This window comes from Notamacropus eugenii, chromosome 6, assembly GCF_028372415.1.
Source record: "Notamacropus eugenii isolate mMacEug1 chromosome 6, mMacEug1.pri_v2, whole genome shotgun sequence".
In the NCBI taxonomy this organism is placed as follows: Eukaryota; Metazoa; Chordata; class Mammalia; order Diprotodontia; family Macropodidae; genus Notamacropus; species Notamacropus eugenii.
In genome coordinates, this window is record NC_092877.1 from 225,954,257 (window position 1) to 225,976,422 (window position 22,166).

At 33.4% G+C, this 22,166-nt stretch overlaps 1 protein-coding gene across 3 annotated transcripts in view; it reads right to left on the minus strand.

Moving 5' to 3' along the window:
- PCCA (propionyl-CoA carboxylase subunit alpha) overlaps positions 1 to 22,166 on the minus strand; it is a 492,766-nt gene that overhangs the window by 195,448 nt on the left and 275,152 nt on the right. For all 3 annotated transcript variants that reach the window (XM_072622036.1, XM_072622038.1, XM_072622037.1), the window contains one exon: positions 16,619 to 16,721. In XM_072622036.1, the coding sequence (XP_072478137.1) occupies positions 16,619 to 16,721 (103 nt within the window). The remainder of the gene's footprint in view (positions 1 to 16,618; positions 16,722 to 22,166) is intronic.

Sequence of the window (22,166 nt, forward strand, 5' to 3'; positions counted from 1 at the left end):
ATAAATTTTCTAAACTGAGTATTAAAAAATCCTAAAACCAGCACAAAGAATCAATGGGGACAAATATAAAGTGACTAAATTATTACCCTTACAACAAAGAATAAAATAAAAATAGAGTAAATGGCTGTGTTTTAGGAAGATATCAATGTTAAGCTATGCATGTGTTTAAAACAACTCAAAGTTTTATTATATGAATTTCTAAAGGAAGGGATTACATTTACTTATTCAAGATACAACTGAAATGCCTACTATATGGAAAACATTTTGTTAAGTTTTGGGAAACATAAGACATGGTATCCGCCCCCGAGGGTGAAAAAGGGTGGTAAAAGGTATTTATTAAATGCCTGATATGTTGCAGGCTCTGTGCTAAGTGCTTTATAAATATTATCAGTTTCCAAGATGTTTCAGAAAACAAAGTATATGAAACATTTAAAGTTAAATTACAATGTAAGGTGGTACATCATTAAGTATCAAACATATGCTATGTACCATCACCATAGCTTCAAACAGAGAGCAGGTTATAGAATGTTAAAACTAAAAGAAATCTTAAAGATATATTATACTAATTAGTTGTGATTAAAAAATAAATTTCTTTAAAGTAAACATAAGAACAATGATATAGTGTTCTTGTGATTATAATAAGTCATTTTTAGGAGATGTAAAAGTTTAGATTTGTTGATATTTATCATCACTCTGAGAAATGTCTTTTTAAATAACTGGAAATACAGTGATTTCTCTTAACAAAAAGTGCCATAACTCCCTCCTCACTTACAAATAATCCTTTTATTAGGCAAAATTTATATATGTTTCATATATATTATAACTATATATTATTCCTATTTTAGATTGAGTTTCTAGATCTAGTTAGTTTCTAGTTTCTAGATTCCAATTCTAATTTCTTTATGAACCAGAATATTTCTAATTATCTGAGGGGATGCTGATCCTTTTTTGAACATCTCAAAAATAATTTTCATTTTAAAAAAATAAGCAAATGTGTAGTAGAAAAAGTGAGAAAGAAATATGGGAGAATTCAAGTAACTTTAAATTCTTTGAGAATTACTGCCCTAGATAGTAGATTTCAAAAGGTACAATGTAATGGCTTTAACAAATTATTTAAATGATGGTGAAGACCTACAAATCAAAGTATCTTGACCTGAAGAAGATCGTATGTAAGCAAGCTTTTGGACTGCTTGTATACACATACTATGCATCTTCCAATAGACAGTCAGTTCCTTAAGGACAGAGAATGGCAGGGCTTTTTGCTGCAGCCCTTAGCATAGTGCTCAGTACAGACTAGGCATTCCATAAAGGATTACTGAATTGAAAACTGAATAGAATTCTAAAACATTCTAGTTAAACTATTCATAGCAATATTTAAAACTGTTGCAGGTATCTTTTCTTTTTATATGACCTTCATTTCCAAATGCATTTCCTACCCAGAGGGCAATCCTTTGGGAAGGCTAGAGGATAGATATTTCTCCCCTGCTTCCATAAAAGATCATGGAGCCACTTCTAGTCATTGGAAGTTACTGTTCATATGTTTAAATAATCCCTTCCAAATGTAAATGCCAGATTGGAAAATTATGTGAAAATACAAATTTGGAGTGGCCAGGATTAGAAGTCAGTTTGACTGACTTACTCTGTATTGTTAGAAAGTCTCACAAGTCAAGGGGATAACTGATATGGAAAAAGGGTATCTGTTTATCATTTACACTGAAGGCCAAACTAAGAGTACAGTAGCTCCTACAGTAGTTTTAAAAAAAAGTTTCCAATATCAGATTTTCCACACCTTGCTTCCCAAAAAGGGTATACATCTTAAAGCATTTCTTCAGCTCATTAGGACCTAAAGAAAATCCTTTATTTACATTGACAAGTGTCAAATCAATTTTCTTCCCTGCTTAGACATTTTGGCAAATACGATCCAGCTATAAGGCTATAAGAACCACTCTTCTCTGTTGAAATTCTGTCAATTCTAAAATATTCTAAATGCATATCAAAGTCTGACCTATTATGATAAAAAAAAGTTTTATTTTAAAAGTTCAATAAAGGAGATCTTTTTGGAGAAAGTAGGGCCATCTTCCCTTTTCAAAGGTAGTTATTACAGTGTTTCTAGATTAATGTGTCCTCCTAATGCTATTCAGAAGACACTGGATTAATGGAAGTTTATGGGTGCATAGAATGCCCATGGCCTTTGAGATTTTTTACATATAAGTTAATTTCTTTAATCTGATGTTCAAATTAAATTAAATTAAATTTCTCTATGAATCTTAAGAAGCTACACGATATTGATATGGCATTATTTCTGTTCTTGTCAAAAGAGTTCAGAGAACATTATTTGACACTATCTGCCATGTTGAAGGATAAGTTATGCAGATCACTACTCTCTCTTCTTAATTTAATACACATATTTTTATTTGTATTTGCACTACAAAAATATGAGTCCCCATCAGAAAAGCTCATGTTACAGAAATTCCTTTATATATAATACGCATATTAATATATACACAAACAGAACATATATACATACAAAATGTATATATACTATATACGTATAAAACATATACATGATCATGTTGTAACATGATTTCATAGCTATGACAATATTAATATAGGAAAAACTTGCCAAGAAACATTTATGAATACCATCTCCTCAAACTGTTAGATACACTCCATTTTACAGATGGGGGGGATATAAATGTATGGTTTAAAAAAGAAAGTATTAACATTCATTTTCCTAAAACTCCTATTTCTAAGGAGATAAGTACTGCTGACAATATTTGAAATGTCCTATGTAGATAAAAATAATACTTAAATGCTATGAAGAAATCTTCCAGTCTCAGAATAATGAAGCTAACGATCCACATTTTAATCACAAAAGCTTTCTACCAACAAAAAATATTTACAGCAATAACAATATAATAACTGACATTTACATAGCATTTCAGACTATGGAAAACACGAGCTTCATGACAACAGTGTGAGGTCAGTATTATAGGTATAAATGTCTCAATTTCTAATATGAGTAAAGTGAACTCTGGAGAGGTTAAATAACTTGTCCACAGTTAGCTATTAAGTGTTAGAAGCTTGATTTAGGATCTTAGACTGACAGGTCAAAGAGCCTTTAGAGATCATCTAGTCCAACCCCTTCATTTTATATTTGAGGACTGAGGCACATGGAAGTTAAAGGACTTGGCCCAAGGGCACATGGGAGTAAATGGCAGAACTAGTATTTGAGCCTAGATGCTCTGGATCCATAACTGTTTCCACTGTACTACATTACCTATTTTCTCCCCTGACTTTAAGTACAGCACTCTGTCAAACTTAATACAGTTCCATTTTCAATGAAGAAATTATATCTGTAATTACTTAGAGGGGTTATGTCAATGTGCATCATTATAATTATTTTAGATGCAGCTAAACATTAATTACACTTATAAATTTTTGTTACCACAGAAAAAAATTGTTTCTAACAGTATCTGTTTTCCTTTTTTTTTTTTTTCAAAAGTGTATTTCCATTCTTTTACTAGGCCGGTGCTATGGACATTTCATATCTCTGGGTTTTTCCAAGTCATAAATGATTTAAGAGTAAAACCCATACAGAAACTAGGAAAATATGCTTAGGAGCCAAGACAAGCAACACATGGGAAGTGCTGCAGGCAATTGGGCATAGAATTATAAACATTACATTAGTACACCCGTGAGATAGCAAGATATAGCCACACCTGGAGAGTCACTCTCATAATCCATTCCCAAGCCTATAATGAAAACAAGACTGAAGCCAAAATGTGAAAATTCAACTGTACTACATTGGCTTTGGTCTCAGAGGTCTCTACATCAAACAAGCATAAAATAAGCTGGATTCACTTTAGCCAAATATGTTTCCACTTGAAACAAGATCATACTTTGTTAAGAAGGCCTCAGGATTTTACTTTATGTTGTAAATCTGCTCTGCAGCTGTGGGTGGCACAAATTTCACAATAAACTAGACTACTGAATAAATAGGGAAAGCTCAACGTAAAATAAGCTAACCCAGAACAATAAAACAATCGTTCATCACCCACAGCCACTTCCTGAAGGAAACGTGCACCCATACTTTCTCTGTCATAACTAAATGATTTTATTGCTAACTGGCTCACAAACTTCATGCTGTCCCCCTACTTCCATTCCTTCCACCACTCCTTTCTGCACCTACTGAAATTCCTCTTTTCCTTATGCCCATTTCTGCTTGGCTTTAACTTGAATAGAGAAAAATAGCCCCTCGTGCCACCCATCCTGCCTCTGCCCCCTACAGAAAACTAACCCAGAATGGACTCTGAGGACCCACGCTCAGCAATGACTTTTCTCTAACTCTCTCTAGGCGCAGATTCCTTCCTCCTTCATGTCCAATCTATACACGCTCAATTTATCCACACTGTTCTTCATTAACCGTTTTCATGACATGTTCCACTGCAAACGCACCTTGGCCAACCAAACCATAATACAAAACACTTACTTAAAAAAATTTGTAAATCTAAGTTCATTAGGTTTTGAAATGGCGAGTTTCCAAAGGATAATAAGGAATGTAATACAAGAGAGAAGAAGCACAGGATTTTTGGTCAGACGACTTAGGATCAAATTCCAGCTCTGACAATGACTCCCTCTGTTACCAAGGAAGAATCATGCTCTTTGCCTGGCTTCAGTTTCTGCATGCATAAAATAAGAGGTGAAGGAAAGTGAACAAGATGACCTCAAAGGTCCCTGACAGTCCTAAATCTATGATCCCATTAAAGATAAGAAGGATTATATTATAAATGGAGAAAGAATTTACTTCATGATTTAGCTAAGTAACTGAATCACAAATTAGAGGGCAATCATCTAGTCCAAAGAATATTTGAAAAAGAGTCCCTCAAATATTTCCAATAAATCCAGGCTCTGCTTGAAGCTTTCTGATGAAAGGGAACACAACACCTCCCAAGGTATCCCATTCCACTTTTGGACCACTATAACTGTTACAAAATTTACCCTTTGAGTCAAAACTAAATCTACCTCTCTGCAATTTCTGTTCATGACTCTTGGTTCTGTCCTCACAGAACAAGTCTATTCCTTCTTCCATGGGTTGAGTCTCCAGATTCCAAAATTCCAAATTCCTGATGGCCATCATGGCCTTCTCCCCTCTCAAATCTTCTTTCATTGAAGATAATCATCCCAAGTTCCTTCCAATGATTTCTTATGTGATCTGGAGGACTCTCATCATCCTGGATACCACAATTTGGAGAGTGTCTAGTTTGTCAATGTATTTCATAAAATGGGTTACCTATTTGAAATGACCACAATACTACAGATGACTCTGATCAGACTATGCTTCAGCAAGATCACTCACCTATCTACCATCACATCAGGGCCTATTAAATAAAGGTAATGTGCCACCTACCCTTATAGTGTCAAGATACCCAACCCCCATACGTCCTAGAGTACAGGAGGGATTTAAATGCTTCTTCCCCCACTGACTGATTCAATTGTCTCTCACCTTCTTCCTTCTGGATGCTAGATGTCTCTTCATGCAAGTCAAGAAAGCAATGGCTTTTTTGATAGGCATATCAAATGAACATGAAGTCTGTGAAAAGTCAGATCTTTGACACAGAACTTACAGTGTAGCCACAAAAAGCTCTCATCTATCCTGAAGTATTTTTCAGAAAATCATTTTCTGAACTTAAGTATAGAACTTAACATATATACCTAAAAATGGGTGCAATTTAGCCCACCCTTCTAAAAGTTCAGATCTTTATGAATCATGGCTACTAGCTAACATGATAGTTATTCCAAAAAACTGAACATCAACTGAAAATTTCAAAAACTTATTTATACTATGGAACCATATCTAAAATCTCATTTATATTATCCCTAGAAATATTAGAAAATAATATTTCTCTGGTCTAAACCTGTTCTTGAACTTTCCTGTTAGGAAAGTGTATAGAAAAAAGCCTGAGGAATTTCCTAGGGAAATGGATTAGGATAATAACCAAATTTCATTCTTTTCTAGAATGGTTCAATCAATCATGATTTTTTAAAGGTTTACTATATGCCAGGTAATATGCTAAGCATTGTCTCTTCCATTCACCTACAATGAATAGTGATAGGAACCATTCATCAATACAGTGAAAGGATTAGGAAATTAATCACCCTTTGTTTATTCTATAAGTAAAATGAGTGATCTAGAAGGTAATGTGTTACTTTGTTTACTCAATTGTTCTAAAATGTTGACTGGAAATGGTATTTTAAAATGTCTTTTCCTATTAATGGTTACTAAAAATATTATCTGAAATCATCATGGGGCAGAGATTCAGGATGGGTGGTGTGAGGGACTATTTTTCTCTCAAAGTTAAAAATTCTTGGATGTTAGAATATTGACAAACTAATGTTGTTTCTGGGAGATGAGTCTAAAATAGAGTACAATATTATTGATAGTCATGTTTCCTCTGACTGCGTTTTCACCTAAGACATTGAAAAAAAATCATAAACAGAAGAGGACCAAAAACTAATTTTTGAGATACTTCATTAGAAACACAACTCCAAGTTGATACAGTTCATAATCTGGGCCTTGTTTTTACATATTACCCAACAGTTTTATAACCGTATTTGAATATAGTTGGGTTTTTTGTGATGTCATATATTTTATGCATTTAAAAACATTATTCTGAAAAGTGATCCAATGGATACTGCCAGGAAAAAAATGGCCTCTGGAAACGGACACATAATACAATAAAATATACAATAAAAATTACATTTGATAAATGGCTGTGGATAGATTAAAAAGTAATTGGAAACTACATAAACTAATCCTGAAGAATGACGAAATAAAAGAACAAATCACTACCCACTTCCCATATACATACTCAGATAAAATAATGACATTTACGCAAATGTGAATAAAGATCAATGAAACCAACAAGATACAATGAAAAATGATATGCAACCCAGCAGAACTGCACACACAAAAAAGCCCACTGGAAGTATAGGGACAAAAGGAAAGCCTCTCCACCAACCTTTCCACTTGCCTCAAAAGAGCTACCATCAGTCCCTCCTATTACAACCAGAGATGTGATGAATCTACAAGGCTGTGTCTAGGAACAACAAAGAAGAGTAACCCTAAAAACAGTGGCAAAAAAGCGCCAGTGTAGGGACCTTGGAAGTCCCCCAAAACTTAAAACAATCAATTGTAGCCAGCATAGTGCTATGGACCTTGGACCAGGAAAGCCACGATCAAGGAGCTATGAGGTTTCTAACACTGTTCTGAGAGAACAGAGAAGGATGAAAATCCACTGTTAACCTAAAAGATGCAGGAGAAACTGGTGAAGGTCGATGCAAGAACTCAGAGAACATAGAACAACAAAAAATAGGATGGGGCAGAGTCATGCACCAGTTTAAAAAGCTGACACAACAAATAAGTCAAAGAAAATACCATGCAGTATCAACCATTATTGTAAATCTAACTTCAAGACACTTGAAAGCAGTGAATCAAAGAAATAAATAGGTTTTCCATAAGGACTATATATAAAAGTATAGAAGAAATAAAACAAGATATTTAAAACAAACTCTGAATAAAAGAAGTAGAAGGAAAATAAATAGCTTAGAAGAGAAAATGGTCTTATCCAAGTACTAGACTACCTGAAAACTAGAATAGACCAAACAAATCAGTGACTCCATGGGACACCAAATAATATTAAAACAAAATTTTTAAAAAGTTAAGAAGACAAATACAATTTTAGAAAAGTGATATGAAAGACCTCTGGAGAAAAATGAATGGGAATAAAAAGGAGTATACCTTTTTCTCAGCTATACATGGCACCTTCACAAAAGATGACCATGAATTAAAGCATAAAAACCTCACAACCAAATTCAGAAAAGTACCCTTTTGAAACTATAAGACAATAAAAATGAGATTTGATAAATGGCTGTGGAAAGATAGATTAAAAAGTAATTGGAAACTATACAATCTATTCCTAAAGAATGACTATATAAAAGAACAAATCATGAAACAAATAATAATTTCACTAAATAAAATGACAACAATGAGAGAACATACTAAAATTTTTGAGATAAAGTTAAAGCATTACTTTGGGAAAAACTGGAATCTTTAAACACATTAAATTGGGTGTGTAATTTAAAAAAACTAGAAAAAGAACAAACTAAAAATCCCCAAACACTAAAAGACATACTGAAAAATCAAAGGAGAGACTGATAAAATTGAAAGTAAAAAAACAAAACAAAACACTGACCTAATAAATAAAACTAAAAGCTGGCATTATAGGAAAAATAAATAAGCTATTGGTTAATTTGACTTTTCTTAAAAAGAAAACCAAACTGTCTGTATCAAAAATGAAAAGGGTAAATGTACAACGTAGATAAAACGAAATCAATTATAAGGCTATATGCCAATAAAACTGACAATCTAAGTGAAAGGGATGAACATTTACAAAAAACATAAATGGCCCAGGATAACAGAATAGAATATTTAAATAACCCTCTCTTAGATAATTATTCTGAATTAGCCATAAATGAACTGCTTAAGAAAAGCATCCCCAGAACAAGATGGATTTACAAATGAATTCCAGCAAACATTTAAAGAACAATTAATCCCAATACTATATAACTATTTGAAAAAAAAAGAAGAAAGGATAAATGTTGAATAAGATGAGGGAAAATTGGAACACTAATGCATTGCTGGTGGAGTTGTGAACTAATCTAACCATTCTGGAAAGCAATTTGGAACTATGCCCAAGGGCTATAAAAATGTTCATACCCAGTAATACCACTTCTAGGTCTGTATTCCAAAGAGATCATAAAAATGGGAAGAGGATCCACATGTACAAAAATATTTAAAGCAGCTCTTTTTGTGGTGGCAAAGAAGTGGAAATTGAGGGCACGTTCATCAATTGTGAAATGTCTAACCAAGCTGTGGTATGTGAATGTAATGGAATACTATTGTGCTTTAAGAAATGATGAGCAGGCAGACTTCAGAAAAACCTAGAAAGCCTTATATGAACTGATGCTGAGTGAAGTGAGCAGAACCAGGGGAACAATGAATACGATAACAGCTGCACTGTGCGATGGCTGTCTTTGACAGACTTAGCTCTTCTCAGCAATGCAAGAATCTAAGACAACTTCAAAAGACTCAAAATGGAAAATGCTATCCACATCCAGAAAAAGAACTGGGGAGTAAGCATACTACTTGCTCTCCTCCTGTTGTTTTATTTATTCATTCTTGCAGTTCCTCCCATTAGTTCTAATTCTTCTTTATCAGAACTAATGTGAAAATGTTTAATATGAATGTAGGAATAAAGCCTATATCAGATTACATGCCATCTGGGGGAGTAAGGAAGAGAGGGAGACAGAGAAAATTAAAGACTCAGATTTTATGGAAGTGAATGCTGAAAACTAAAAAGAAATCAATTATATTTTTTTAAAAAGGAAAGGAGTCCTACCAAATTTCTTTATGACACAAATATGGCACTGATAACTAAACTAGGAAGAGCAAAAACAGTGAAAGGAAGCTTACAGACCAATTTCCCAAAGCAATACTTATGAAATTTTTAAAAATACTAGCAAGGAAATTATATCAGTATGTCATAGATTATACACTGTGACCAGATGGGATTTATATGTGAAATGCACATTATAGTCCAACTACAAATGAAAACTATAAATGTAGCTGACCATATCAATAAAGTATATGATTATGTCAGTAAGTGCATAATAACTTTTGATAAAATACAACATTCATTCCTATTAAAAACACTAGAAATTATAGGAATAAATGAAGTTTTTCTTAAAATAATAAACAGCTTTCATCCAAAATCAAGAGCCATAAATAAATATAATTATTTATTAGTATTAGTATTATTTATTAAGAATATCTATAATGGGGATAAACTAGAAGATTTCCCAACAAAGTCAAAGGTGAATCAAGGATATACATTATCACCAAAATTATTCAATATTGTGTTAGAAATGTTTAGCTAGAGCAATAAGACAAAAAAAGAAAAAAAGAAAGAGGAAAGAAGGAAGGAAGGAAGGAAGGAAGGAAGGAAGGAAGGAAGGAAGGAAGGAAGGAAGGAAGGAAGGAAGGAAGGAAAAGAAAGAAAGAAAGAAAAAGAAAGAACGGAAAAGAAAAACTGAAGGAATTGAAATAGGCAATGAGGAAACTAAACTATCAATCTTTGCAGATGTTATACTTAGAGAACTCTAGTGAATCAACCAAAAAATTAGCTGAAACAATTAACAACTTTAACAAAGTTGCAGGATAGAAAATAACCTCACATAAATCAACAGTATTTCTATATATTACCCACAAAAGTCAGCAGGAAGAGAAATTCTACTGAGTCTACCTGCCAAGGCAAATCCAGAAACTATATGAACATAATTATGAAATGCTTTTCACACATAAAAAAAGAACTATTATGAGGAGAAATTTTAATTGCTCATGGGTAGACTGAAACTGATATAATAAAAATGACAATTCTATATAAATTAGCTTACTTATTCAAAGCCATTTTAATCAAACTACCAAAATTTTAACTTACAGAACTAGAAAAAATAATTATACAATTCATGTCAAAGAACAAAAGGTCAAGAATATCTAGGGAATTAATTTTAAAAATGTGAAGGAAGGCAGCCTAGCAGTATCAGATTTCAAATTATATTACAAAGTGATAATAATTAAAACAATTTGCTTCTAAATAATAAATAAGTGAATCTGTGGAATAGATTAAGTACACAAAAGACAGCAGTAAATAATCACAGTAATCTCATGTTTGATAAGCCCAAACATCTAAGCTTTGGGGGCAAGAACTTACTATCTAACAAAAATTACTAGTGAAACTGAAAAGCAGTGTGAGAGAAAGTAGGCATAGACTAACATCTCACACTATATAAACAGTTAAGGTGAAAATTAACACGTGACAGACATAAAGGGGGATATAAGTAAGTTGGGGGAGGGGGAGCAAAATTTTCCCCATCAGATACATGGATAAGGGAAGAGCTTCTGACCAAATAAGAGACAGAGATGATAAAGGGAAGTATAATGGATAATTTTTATTACATTAAATTTAAAAGGCTTTTCATAAACAAAACAAAAGTAGTCAAAATAAGAAGGAAAGCAGGAAACTCGGGTGGAGGGGTATTTATACCCTGTTTTTCCGATTATGGCCTCATTTCTCAAATATAGGGAAATGAAACAAATTTATAAAAATAAAGGCCACTATCCAACTGATTAATAAATAGTCAAAGGATATGAACAGGCAGCTTTCAAATGAAGAAATCAAAGCTATTAACAGTCATATAAAAATATGCTCTAAATCACTATTGTTTAGAGAAATGCAAATTAAAACAATCCTGAGATATCACCTCACACCAATCAAATTGGCTAACACAACAAAAAAGGAAAATGACAAATACTAGAGGGGATGTGGGAAAATAGGACTACTATTGTATTGTTAGTGGAGTTGTGAACTGGTTCAAACATTCTGAAGAGAAAAACAGGAACTATGCCAAAAGAACTATAAAATTCTACATACTCTTTGACCCAGAAAAACCGCTATTAGATGTATATCTCAAAGAAGTCAAATAACAAGGAAAAAACCCATATACAGAAAGATATTTATAGCAGCTCTTTTTGTGGTGGAAAAGAATTAAAAATTGAGGGAATCTCATCAAGGGACTGGCTGAACAAAGTGTAGGAAATAATTATAATGTAATACTGTTATTGTAGTATAGCAAATTACAAAGAGGACAGTTTCTTAAAAACCTGAAAAGAAATCTATGAACTGATGCAAAGCAAAGTAAGCAGAATCAGGAGAATGTTGTACCACAATGTTTTAACAGTGATCAACTGTGAAAGACTTAGCTACTCTGATCAATACAACAATCCAAGAAACTCTAAAAGACTCAATGAAAACTCCTATCTACCTGCAAAGAAAGAATTGCTTAACTCTAGGTGCAAATTGAAGTTTAATTTTTTCACTTTATAATTTTTGCCTTTTTGAGGAGAGGAGGAACATGGCTAATGCAGAAATCTGTTTTGCATGATTTCAAATGAATAACTGACATGATATTGCTTGCCATCTCAATGGGTTGTGATGGATAGACTGAAGGAAGCGAGAGAATTTGGAACTCAAAATTTTTAAAAATTACAGTTAAAAATAAATCATTTTTAAAAGCATAGGTTTATGTAGTTCCACTTGCTATACTTCTATGTTGGTGCTGGCAGAGAGGGTGGAAAAGCAGGCATAAGATGATCAGAATCAGACAATTTTCACATTATCTTCAAACATTAATCTAGATATTAGTATTTGTAAGTGTGAGTTTCTTGACCAATAACCAACACATGGACATATAGGAGGAAGTAAATTGTATTTGTCTTCACATTCCTCTATAAATGAAACCAAAAACCAAAAGTAAGTTATAGTGAAATAAAGGAATGGCTCATAAGTTCTCTGTTGGAGAAAGAAACAGAAGTTAGTGGAGCTAGTTTTATTTTTATGCCCCAAGGCAACAAGAAACATAATTTCACTAGATATTTCCATCTCTTATAGTAATGTACATGGAGAGTATTTCCAAAAACATCATCATGAAAATAATTGTAGCTCAAAGAATCAACATCTATTACTGAGAGTGAGAAGCTAAAGAAATTCTGTTTAGAATCTGATGAAAACCTTCTAGTTAAACGAAAATATACTTTGAAACTTGATTCCTCTGATACAAAGATGGATATGGGAAAGAAGAGTGAATAATATGTTGGAAATGGCTATTCAGAAGCAAGACTGGAGCAAGACCAAAAGCTCCTCATAACCTTGTCACATATGGCTCCCTCCTGTTACCTCTCCTGGCATCCTTGATGTTCTTCACACACAATCCCTCCATTTTGGGGGCAGGCTTCCAGGCCTGAAATGTCATCTCTCTTTTTCCTTTCACCTCCTGGAGTGACTAGTGATTCACTTCAAGACTAGCACCCCTTCTTCACAAGGCAGTTCCTGGTTCCTTCAACTCCTACTCCCTTCTCCTCCCCTGAGGGTTACTATTTGTTTTGTGTGCACACATGTAATGTTAAGGTAATTTGAAGATCTTCCCAGACCCTTAACAGGCCCATGGGACCCGCTTTGAGCTTTGGCCCAGAGGACAGCTTGAATCACATGAAGCCCATGGTGGGAGAGGCTCGCTGAGGGGTGCAATAGGAAGAAGGAGTGAGAGAGAGGCAGCAGGCAGAGCAGAACAGAGCAGTTCACCTGGGTGAGAGAGGGACATTTTGCCTAAGGGAGCTTGTTTGTGAGGAGGCCTGACAGAGGGAAGACTTGGGGATAGTGGTCCTCCCTCTATCGGTAATATGCACAAACTTCCTTGTTACCATGGTGGAAATGATTTTCTGGTATCTGGATAAATATTTTGGTTTAGTCTTTGAGGAAGAGTTTATATTTTGTGAATTTACCCTGGAAATATGCTTGCATATCCATAGCGGCTGCTGTGGGTATCACACTGGCGCTATAACACCATCAACCTTGATAGAATGTTAGTTGTTTAGGGATAGGAACTGAAGTCCCTACCACAGGTACTTCATAAAGGACTGTTGGGAGTGGGGTGCAAGCTCCAGGGATTTGGCTCCCCTGATCTTCTGCCGTGCTAGGCTCACACACCTACTTTTGGACTCGGACCCAGACCAAAATGACACATACAGCAGGTCTGGAAAGCAGCCCAACAAGCAAAAGGCTGCTATTCAATTTCCAGATCTGAGTTTCCAGAGGCTACAAGTGGCAATGTGAAGAAGAGTACATGAAAATTACTAAATAGCAAATATCCAGAATCTCCAAAGAAAGAAATTACCTCTCTCAACCAACTATATAAACACACACCATTTTTCCAATTCTTCTTCAAGCTGGTGTTAACAGGCTTCACTATTGTTGGCCAGGACTTTTCTCTGGTATGCAGGCTCTAAGTAACCAGCAGTGGGGCTGAGAAAATAAGGTCTACGTATGTGTTGTTGTTTTTTCTAAGTAACATGATCCAGAACCAGTGTGTGTCAACAGTGCATCTGAGATAACTTTAAGCGATGCACCAGAATGGTCAAAGCAGGAACCTGATCACCTTTCATCCATGCAGAAGATTGTTTGAGTTCTTGACAATGAATCGAATTGATCATTGATCATAGTCCATCCTCTTAGTCCTGAAAATATTTTGCATTAATGAATTTTTGCAAGACTAGTAGGGCTGACACACAAGACAGCTTGTATTGAAGGCAACAAGGAGTTAGGACATACCAGATGCTTTATTTGCAGCCTCTTTGTACTTCTTGGAAAACCTCAATACAAGACAGTCTTTTTCTTAGCAAGTTTTAGAATAACGCACATTCATGAAGTACAATAAAACTATATAGTGATATATATTAAAGGGTTAAGCATTTCTAAAGTGCAGTTATTCTTATTTCTGACTTTATTTTATAATTATGTTTGGGAAAAAATGGTAACCTGATTTAATATCTGATTTTCTTTTCTCACAAAAATGTCATAATCTCTCATAATTTTACAGGATTTTATATACTTTTGTAGTATAACGGATATTTTGGGAAAATAGCTGACATTCCCTAGTACTTTACAAGAGTTTCTCATGTATCTTTAAGATGGTTATATCTATTGTGAGAATCAAGTTTGTTGCCTTGACATAATTAACTCCATTTTGTATCAGAACACCATTTTATAATAAAATATTTTAATGTTTGTTTTTCATAGCTTGTTTTGTGATATTAAGATAAGCACAGGAGTAGCATAGGTTGGTAAATAACATGGGAACAACTGATAAAAATATCAGACCCCCAGATAGGGCTTACCGAGAATGGGAAAATATAAAAAAACAAGCTCATCATTAGCCTACATCATCAGGTATTAATCAAATAATATGGTAAAAAAAAACTTGGGTCACAGGCCACCAATCAGAATGCAGGTGTAATTAACCACCTCCACAGTTAGAACCTTTGAAACACAAGACAAGCCTGGAGCACTAGCAAATGTGAGCAATGAGAAGTCAGCTTTATATTGTGTTACCATGTTCTGTTGGTATAGTTCTCAAAATACTACAAATTATGCACAGTGCATTATGCCAAATAATAAAAAATAAGTATCAGGAGTACAATACCATATTCGTGTGATTACAAAGGACTATCAAAAGACTAACCAAGTTTTAATTCCGTTATCTAGCTCAAGTGTCTTGCTTCAGTTAGTCTAATAAATTGAATAACAGAATCTCTACATTTACCTTAAATGTAAAACTAATCAAAACTAAAATTGAAAATTATGTATTTGCTGAATAAACAAATTATCATTTGACTATTTACTGTAGTCTACAAAGAAGATTCATGGTAATATATCACTAATCTTTTTTCGTTTTTTTTTTTTTAGAAAAGTCAGGGGGCATCATCCACCATAAACAAGTAACAATTCTTAAAATTAAATTTATGTCTTAACTGACAGAAAGTGACCTCTTAATGATGTACAAGGACAAAATTAAATTAAAAAGTAGAAAAACAAAAGTAATTTTGAAAAGCTGGCATACACAACTGAGGCAACCCCAATCTGACTTACTTTTAAAAAGGGCTTTTGTGGAATACTGGAAAATGGGGGGTACTGGACAATAGCTTTAATTATAATGATTTCCTAAGGAATGTTAACTGAAATTTTTTAAAAGGCATAATATGATAAAGATTATGGAAACAACTTTGATGAACAAAATATTTAATCCCCTTACCAAACAGAGAACTAAAAACTATCATAGTTTACAGAATTAACTCATCTGTAAAATCTCAAACAAAAGATATAAAAGACTTATGTGCAGTCACATAAAACAGGTTCGAATTAAGCAAAATCATTCCTATTTATGGATGGAATCAGAACATAACAAATAATGGAAAATAGAAAATATGTGTAAAGATCTTATTTTTTAAAGATTTATTTTTTCAAAAAGCTCTTTAGAATCACAGTCATTACATCTGAACTCTAATACCACAGGTCAGAATCTGTTTGAGGAGGAAGGAAAAGTGGCACTGAAGAAAACAAAGATACGAAGAACAATACAGAAAAGAGGTCTATTCTGTAAATAACACAAATTTGAGGATACTAAGCATTTGATTCTGAAGGGGGCTAAAGGACATCAAAATACTTGAAGTATGGAAAAACCTCAGTGGTGAAAAATCACACCATTTATCATCTGGCAGTTGACCCTCTTTTAAGTCTCTTTTGATGGAGGTAGTCTCATTATCAAATAGTGGATAAATTGCCTATTTATCTAAATGTTAGAAATTTTTCTAACTGGAGGTTGTAATTTATTTTGAACGTAATCTTATCTTTTCATTTCGTTTAAATATGACAAAGCAGCAGAGGACAGAACCATGTGGTATGAGGAACACCCTCACAACCATAATTCAGTTTCATAGGAATTCACTAAAGCTGATACTCTCCAGTGCACATCTTTTGAGAATTCAAGAGTTAACATCATGCTAGAAAAAGGCTTTGAAGTAGGAATTTTGTAGAAGACACATAGTTACATGAAAGAAATTATCATCATATTTTTCAGTGTATTTGTGTTTTGCAAAATAACCTACCTTGAGTTTTCCTCAAAACGTTGTGATCTTAACTGGAAAGACACATACAAAGAAGATGCTATTGCCATTAATTGTTGTTTTTCTGTCTTAGTTAATTTATGACCTGGAAGTAAAAAACAAAAAGAGGAAGAATAATTTAAATATTTCTATACACATGTAACTGTCATATAAAATTATTTAAATAAACATCTGCTATGCTAACATTGTGCCAGGTAATTTAAGGAGTTCAATAATATGTTTCCAGCTCACAAAATTTTGTAATTAGTGGAAAAATGACATATATGAAACAATCATTAAGTAACATCACATTAAAATATCAAGATTGTTGTAATAAACTGAAAAATGTATGAAGTCACTGATATATTCCTGAGAGAAATTATTTGATTTTGTTTTCTTCTTTTAAAGTGTGCAAACCTCATATCCAAGGCTCTCCAAAGACATGTTCCTTTCTACTATACCAAAGAAGTTGAGACTATACCAAGGAAACACACTAATTCAAATCTTCTTTATACTAAAACTTTACCAATTAGCTCCTTCTACTTGTTTCAGATGATGAACATCCTTTCCAACGTCAAACACTCTCCAATCATGCTTTATATGATATGCTATATACTCCCAACTACTCCAGCGCCTTAAGCAATCAGGGCCTAAGTAACTCTCGATATGTACTTTTCTTGCATTTTTAAGGATGACAATGATGATCTTGCTGATGACGGTGATGATGACAGCTAGACTTTATTTAGCACACAGAGTGGTGAAGCACTTTATAAGTATTATCTCATTTGATACTCCCAACCACCCTGAGAGGTGAAGAAACTGAGGCAGATAGATATTAAGTGACTTGATCAAGTGTCTGAAGCTGGACATAAACTCCAGTTTTCCTGACTTCAGGTCCATTCTGCAATCCCCTATTTGAACAAAAAAATTCTTTCTCTTATTGTCTTAGAGAACCATCCTGTTTCATATCTCCCCTTTCACCATCCAATGACAAAATCTAATTACAACCTCGATTTCATTATTATCCAACCCTTTCTCAGTTCTTTGCAATTTGGCTTGAGTCTCCATTAAACTAATGAAACATTTTCAAAGAATACTAATGACCATCAAGTTGTGCAATATGATGATCTATTCCCTGGTGATATTCCCATTAATTTTGTGTTATCTCCTCCCATTTCTTGATGTTATCTTTTCCCTTGACTTAATGATGCTTGATTCTCCTCTTCTTTTCTTACTTCCTATATACAGACACTCCCCAAAGGTTTCTCCTAGGCTCCCAACTTTGCTCTGTGCTATTGTTTGCTTGGTGATCACATTAACCCCAAGGGGTTGAAGTACTGTTATGTATACAGTTGCTTGACATATAAATGTATGTCATATATGTACATATATGAACACATTTTGGTCTTACAATAGACATCCAATTGAAATCTCAAATTGAAACATGTCTAAATCATAACTCATCACCTTATGAAATACTTCAATTACTAAATAACAGCTGATGAAAGTTTTTTACAAGCTAAAAATAAACCAGAAAAATGTACATATAGCAAAAGAAGGTTAGGATGACCTAATAACCAGAAACATGACAACAATTAAAAATTTTAAATAATAACCTTTCAATTGATTATTTCCTATAAGACCACAGTATTTATATTTCTGAAGCTGTCAAAAGCTTAAAACTAGACTAAGACTTTTGGGACACACTGTATATGTCCACTTCTCTTCAAAAACATTCACCATTCAAAAATATTCATCATCTCTTGCAAACAATTGCAAAAAACATTCTTTGTAAAAATATAATCACATACTGAGGGATTCTTGTTTTTTTAAACATCATCATAATTTTCCCCAGTATCCATTCTCTTTTCCATCCTAGGAAGTCATCCCATATGATAGATAATTTTAAAGAAAAAAAGAAAATAAAAAATAACTGAATAATAAATCAAAAAAAGTTTGAAAAAATATGTGCCATGTACAACACTTATGAACCTCTGACCTCTGCAAAAGAGGTGGAGTGCCTTTCCATATCTCTTTGCTCTAGTAAAGAAGTAGGCTGCAAGAGTAAAAAACAAACAAAAAAATAGTATACACTCAAGTAGCTACTGTTTATCTGTATGTGCCTGTCTGTGTTTGTCCTTCATTTTTGAAGATGACCATGACATCAGAGAAATGATGACATGACTTATCTAAATAGACTTGGTCACACCAAACCAGCTTTTATATATTGCTATCCAGACCCTGGCATGATACTATGTACTGTGGCTTATATAACTCTACGCTACAAAATTAAGTTTCAGTTAAATCCCTTTAAAAAAAAGTTATCTTTTTTTGTGAGGTAAATATATTTATTTATATTTGTGAGGAATATAATCTCAATAGTATGAATTACTTTAGTCAAGTATGAATGATTAATAAACAAAGGAGGGTAAATATTTTCAGTTGATTCAATTTAATTCAACAAAATGTTACAGTTCTCAAAGGATTTAAAAGAAGAGGTTGGCATCCCAAATGAATCTCTAACTCCTGGAAAATGTTGTAGAGATATTTTTAAGAAGATAGATCTTTTAAATGTTTCTCATCTTTCCCTCCAAACTTATCTATATCCTGGTAAAATAAGAGCACGATTTGATCACACAAATTCTGAAATGCTTCAGATTCTCAGTGTAGCATATTGATTAAAATTTACATTCTCTCTGAAATATAATGTATAACTTAAAACGCCACTATTGTCCTTTTAGGAAGAGATAAAATATACCAACTTATTCACTGTTAACATTTTATAGACATAAGTGTGCATGTCTCTTGCATTACAGAAGTTTCATATGAAATGTTGTAAAAGTAAATTAATACTAGGAAAATGTACCATGTAACAGGATACTTTTTTTAAACAAGATGCAACAAGCTAATTTATGTCACTTTTCACAGTTGTAAGTAGCCTATAAGTCAACACAGCAACAAAACATAGAGTAGATAAGAATGTCCTGCTTATAACTACTTTGTTTTGTAGTTTTAGCCAAAAATCCTTCTGAGTTCAATGTTTATAAAATAATGAAAATAATTTTCTTTTTCATTTTTTATTGGAGAGAAAAGTAGAAAATGTAAGTTACAATAAACATAAAAAGAGTCAATAATTTCATACAAGTAAATAAATTGAAATTTATCACATAAGTCTGTATCTTTTTTGATTTAGTAAGGGCATCCTTACTAAAAGATGGAGGATGCAGTGGAGCCAAGATGGCACACAGTACAGTGGGGACCCTTGTCACAATTGCAATTGTTTTAAAATGTAAAACTAGGACCAGTTTTAAAATCAAAATAAGTTAGACAGAATAAAGGTTCAGCTTAGCAAAAGAAAGAATTGTCTAATAATTAGACATGTCTATCAATAGGATAAGATGCTTTAGAACGTAGGTAGTTGCCCATCATGTAAACTATTCCAAAAAAGATAGAATTACTTTTCCTTGGAAAAACTGAAGAAAATACTTTTATACTATCTAAGAATGAATGAAATATTCTTCAGATCCTTTAAAATTCCTGCTGCTTTAGTTCTGTAGTAATAACTCAATATTCAAATTCAAAGTCAATATGAAGCTTAGAATTCTAGAAACACAAAGTTCCTGGTTATTATGCTCATGTTTCCACATCAATTCATCCTGATGAATAAGTAATGGTTTTGAGAAAGAGCTTAAAATAGGCATCCACAGAATCACAATTCATCTAAAATTAAGTAAAGATAGGTACCAGTGCAGTTGTCAAACTCAGCATCTTCCATTTTAAACCAATATAAATCACAAATTCATTCCTTATATAAAAACTATATATATGTATATATATGTTAAATATATGTATATATATATATATATATATATATATATACATACATACACCCTGATTAGCAAGAAAAAGGTTAAATTTTTTATTTTTTCCATTCTTGACATGGAATTCAAATTATTTCTTTACTTCATCTCTAGACTAGTCATACTGTAAAACATAGGTCTGTCCAGCATAACCTCTACCATACATTCATATATAGGTTTAGCATCTCTTTTGTGTTATTTATATATACTTTTCTGTATATTCAGTATGCTGATCCTGGGTTCTCCAAGGTTATGCTTTGCAGATCTAAATATTCATCCTTAAATCTTTCCCTTGATATTGACCTAGTCCAGGACCAACAATTGCATATTGGACCTTATAAAATGGATGTCCCTTATGTATCCCAAACTCAACATTTTCTAAAGAGAACTTATATCTTTACTCCCAAGCCCACTTGTATTCCAAATTTTCCAGTAATTATTGAGTATACTAGCATCCTCCTAGTCACCTAAGTTAATAACTTTAGTGTCAACATTTCCCTTTCACTCACTCCATATATCTAATCAGCTCCTAAATCTTGTTTTTATGTATCCACAACAAATACACTCCCTTTTCTCGATACACATGGTCATCTCCCTAGTTTAAGCTTCTATCACCTGCATTACGACCAATGGGCTTCTAATTAGTCTCCCTGCCTAAAATCACTCTGTTTCAATCCATCTTCCACTCAGCTGCCAATGTGATCTTCCCAAACTACACAGCTAATGCTGTTAACCCAGTCTCACTACTCAATAAACTCGAGAGGCTCAATATTACCTCAAGGATTAAATAAAATTTCTTTGTTTAATGTTTAAAATTATTCATAACATGTTCCCTTCTTACTTTTCTACTTTTCTTACATATTATTTTCCTCCACATACTCTACAGTCCAGCCACAGTGGCCTATTTGCTGCTACTTGCATATAGTGCTCTATCATCCATTTTCACACCTGCTTACTGGCTATCCTTTATGCATGTAATGTTCTCCCTACTGATTTCTGCATTTCAGAATCCTTAGCTTCATTTAAGAGTCAACTCAAATGACAATTTCAATTGGAGGTCTTTCCCTTTCCCTCCAACTCCTAGTGCTTTACAATCCAAGAACCCATCTAATCTATCCTTTTCTAAAGTATCTTTTCTCTACAAAGTGCTACAATTTGAGGAAGAAGAAAGAGGCCGATGTCACTGGTTCACAGTGAGGGAAATAAAAATATAAAAAGATTGGTGAGATAGGAAGAGGCTGGAAGTAAGAGGGAGTCACTTCATGGCAATGAGATTGTGAAATCTACAAACTCTGGTACTGTGCACACTAAACAACCTTGATTTCGGAAGTCATCTCACCATCTGGAGATAAAAAAAAATGTTTTTATAGTCCTCAGCAAGAATGAAAACAACAACAAAAAAGAGAATAGGGTAAATATATTACAAATGAAGAAGAAAAAAATAATATCTGCCAGCATTTGATTACAAACTGTTGTTTTTCAGTCATTCAGTCACAGCCAACTCTACAGGACCCCATGGACTTTGTCCATTGAGTTCTCTTGGAAAAAACATTGGAGTGCTTCGCCATTTCCTTCTCTAGTGTGTCCGCATTTTAAAGATGAGAAATTAAGGCAAAGTGAGGGTGACTTGCCCAGAGTCACATAGATAGTAAGTTGCTTGAGGCCATATTGGAGCTCAGATTTTCCTGACT